General features: G+C 43.1%; 1 protein-coding gene across 1 annotated transcript; it reads left to right on the forward strand.

Annotated features, from left to right (window-relative positions):
* The first annotated feature begins 1460 nt into the window (after window positions 1-1460).
* On the forward strand, window positions 1461-2405 carry LOC106331172 (glutathione S-transferase T3-like). Its single transcript, XM_013769498.1, has one exon. It carries the CDS (start codon window positions 1461-1463, stop codon window positions 2403-2405), a length of 945 nt encoding a protein of 314 aa, XP_013624952.1.
* The last annotated feature ends 305 nt before the right edge of the window (window positions 2406-2710 follow it).

Here is a 2710-nt window from a genome sequence, read left to right on the forward strand (position 1 = left end):
GTCGTCTGTCTGGAGCCTCGTCGTCTCTGTCCCGAGCCTCGCCTTCTCTCCGTCGAGCCTCGTCGTTTCTCTGTCGAGCCTCGTCGTCTCTCTCTCGAAAATCTCGGCGTCTCTCTCTCGAAAATCTCGGCGTCTCTCTCTCGAAAATCTCGGCGTCTCTCTCTCGAAAATCTCGGCGTCTCTCTCTCGAAAATCTCGGCGTCTCTCTCTCGAAAATCTCGGCGTCTCTCTCTCGAAAATCTCGGCGTCTCTCTCTCGAAAATCTCGGCGTCTCTCTCTCGAAAATCTCGGCGTCTCTCTCTCGAAAATCTCGGCGTCTCTCTCTCGAAAATCTCGGCGTCTCTCTCTCGAAAATCTCGGCGTCTCTCTCTCGAAAATCTCGGCGTCTCTCTCTCGAAAATCTCGGCGTCTCTCTCTCGAAAATCTCGGCGTCTCTCTCTCGAAAATCTCGGCGTCTCTCTCTCGAAAATCTCGGCGTCTCTCTCTCGAAAATCTCGGCGTCTCTCTCTCGAAAATCTCGGCGTCTCTCTCTCGAAAATCTCGGCGTCTCTCTCGCAGCTCGGCTTCTCTGAATCAAAGCTCGTCGTCTCTCTCTAGTCTCGTCTCTGTCCCGAACCTGGTCGTCTCTCTATAGTCTCGTCTCTGTCCCGAACCTCGTCATCTCTCTGGAATCTCGTCTCGATCTCCTTATCAGTAAGAAATCATCCGTTTGATTCGATCTTTCTGTTACTGCTGTCTCTATTTTGGTTTATCTCCCATCCCTTGTCTTTTGTAAAAATAATTGTTAGATTTTTATGACTGTTTCATAATATTGAAGACGGTGAAATCTGTTAGGTTAGTACTAGAGTTTTGATTCGATCTGATATGCCTAATATTTCCTCTGTTCTGTACTAAGTAGCGATGTTGGGATTGATTGTTTGTGGAATCGAAATGCTTAAGTTATGAGTTCTTTTAGTTTTCTGTTGTTGTTTTCGTTTATCTCATTACAGAGAACAATGTTTTAATTAAACTTTGTTTGTTGGTTGTGCGAGGGCTGAGGATATGCGTGTAAGAAAGGTAGCTGAAGACAACCATCAAAGCTTATGTCTTTCAATGCACAGATGAGAAGAGGTAAATTAAATTTTTTGTCTAAGTAGGTGGTTGTTAGTAAATGGTGGCTAGCTTAGATGGTTGTTAGTAAATGGTTGGGAATTAAATGGTTCGAAGTGAGTAGTTTGCGTGGTTGTTTTTTTGGAAGGCATAGATATATATATTGATGGTCCGAAACTTCATTAACAACAACAACATTAAAACTTCCTTTTAAAACTTCAACAACTGAAAAACATTAACAACAACAACATTAAAACTTCAACAACATAAAAACTTCCCTTTAAAACTACAACACATTGTCGCTTAAAAACATCAACATCAAAACTTCAACAACTTAAAAACTCCATCTACTTTCCTTCTCCAAAGCTATTATGGATCCTTATAGTCAACATTGTAGCTTCCAAAACCTGTTACATAGTCAACAACCAATCACTGAAAACCCTTATCAGCCTGTCCCTCGTGAGCCTTATCAGTCTGTCCACCGTGAGCCAATTGTTGAAGTCTCTGCATCGGAGGCCTCTATGTTCGGTCCACAATGGACCGAAGATGGCAACAACGATGCAAAGATCTTGTCTGACCATAAAGAGAGACGAAAATGGTCACCAACAGAAGATGGGGTGCTGATAAGTGCTTGGCTGAACACCTCGAAAGATCCAGTGATTGGCAATGAACAGAAAGAAGTTGCGTTTTGGAAACGCATTGCTGCTTATTTTGCTGCGAGTCCAAAGCTGGATGGCGCGCAAAAGAGGGAGCCAACACACTGTAAAGCGAGATGGGGGAAGATTAATGAGGGCGTGTGTAAGTTTGTTGGGTGTTTTGAAGCAGCAACGAAGCAGAGATCGAGTGGACAGAACGAGGATGACGTTTTGAAGTTGCCTCACATGATTTTCTTCAATGATCACAAGGCCAAGTTCACATTAGATCATGCCTGGTTAGAGCTACGATTTGATCAGAAATGGATTTCTTCGTCTGCTACCAAGGATAAAGTTATGTCAAAGAGAAGGAAGTTGGATGACCAGTCATCAACCTCAGTGCCTGTAAGCCACGAAGAGGAAGAAGCCATGGCTCGGCCAGAAAGTGTCAAAGCAGCAAAGGCAAAAGGAAAGAAGCCACTGAGGAAGCAAGCGACTTTGGAAGCGGAAGAGATGGAGAAGATGGAGTTTCAAAGCTTTTGGGAGATTAGGCAGAAAGATTTTGCTTTGAAGTCAACTCTTAACAAACAAAAATTGCTTGAGCGCCTAGTTGCTAAGTCTGAGCCATTAAGTGAACTAGAAATGCAATTAAAAATTAAGCTTCTTACTGAGCTGTTGGCGTGAGTCTTAAGTTGCAAGTCTGTATGTTTGGATGTTCTGTCTTAAGTCTTTATCTAGAAATGTTCTGTCTTTAGCTTAATCTTCGAGTCGAGTCTGTATGCTTTATGGTTAATGGATGTTTATGAAACGGATTGTTAGTTGTTTATGCGTGGCTTTGTTATCTGGGACTCACCACGTTTTGCTTGTGTCTATTGCAGGTGGAGAATAAAGCCAAGACTTAACAACTTCTTGTGACAGAAGGAGCCAAGACCGAAGACATCTTCTTGTGACAGAAGGCGCCAAGACAACTAGCTGTCTCTATTTTTTAA

Source organism: Brassica oleracea, chromosome C3, assembly GCF_000695525.1.
Source record: "Brassica oleracea var. oleracea cultivar TO1000 chromosome C3, BOL, whole genome shotgun sequence".
Taxonomy (NCBI): Eukaryota; Viridiplantae; Streptophyta; class Magnoliopsida; order Brassicales; family Brassicaceae; genus Brassica; species Brassica oleracea.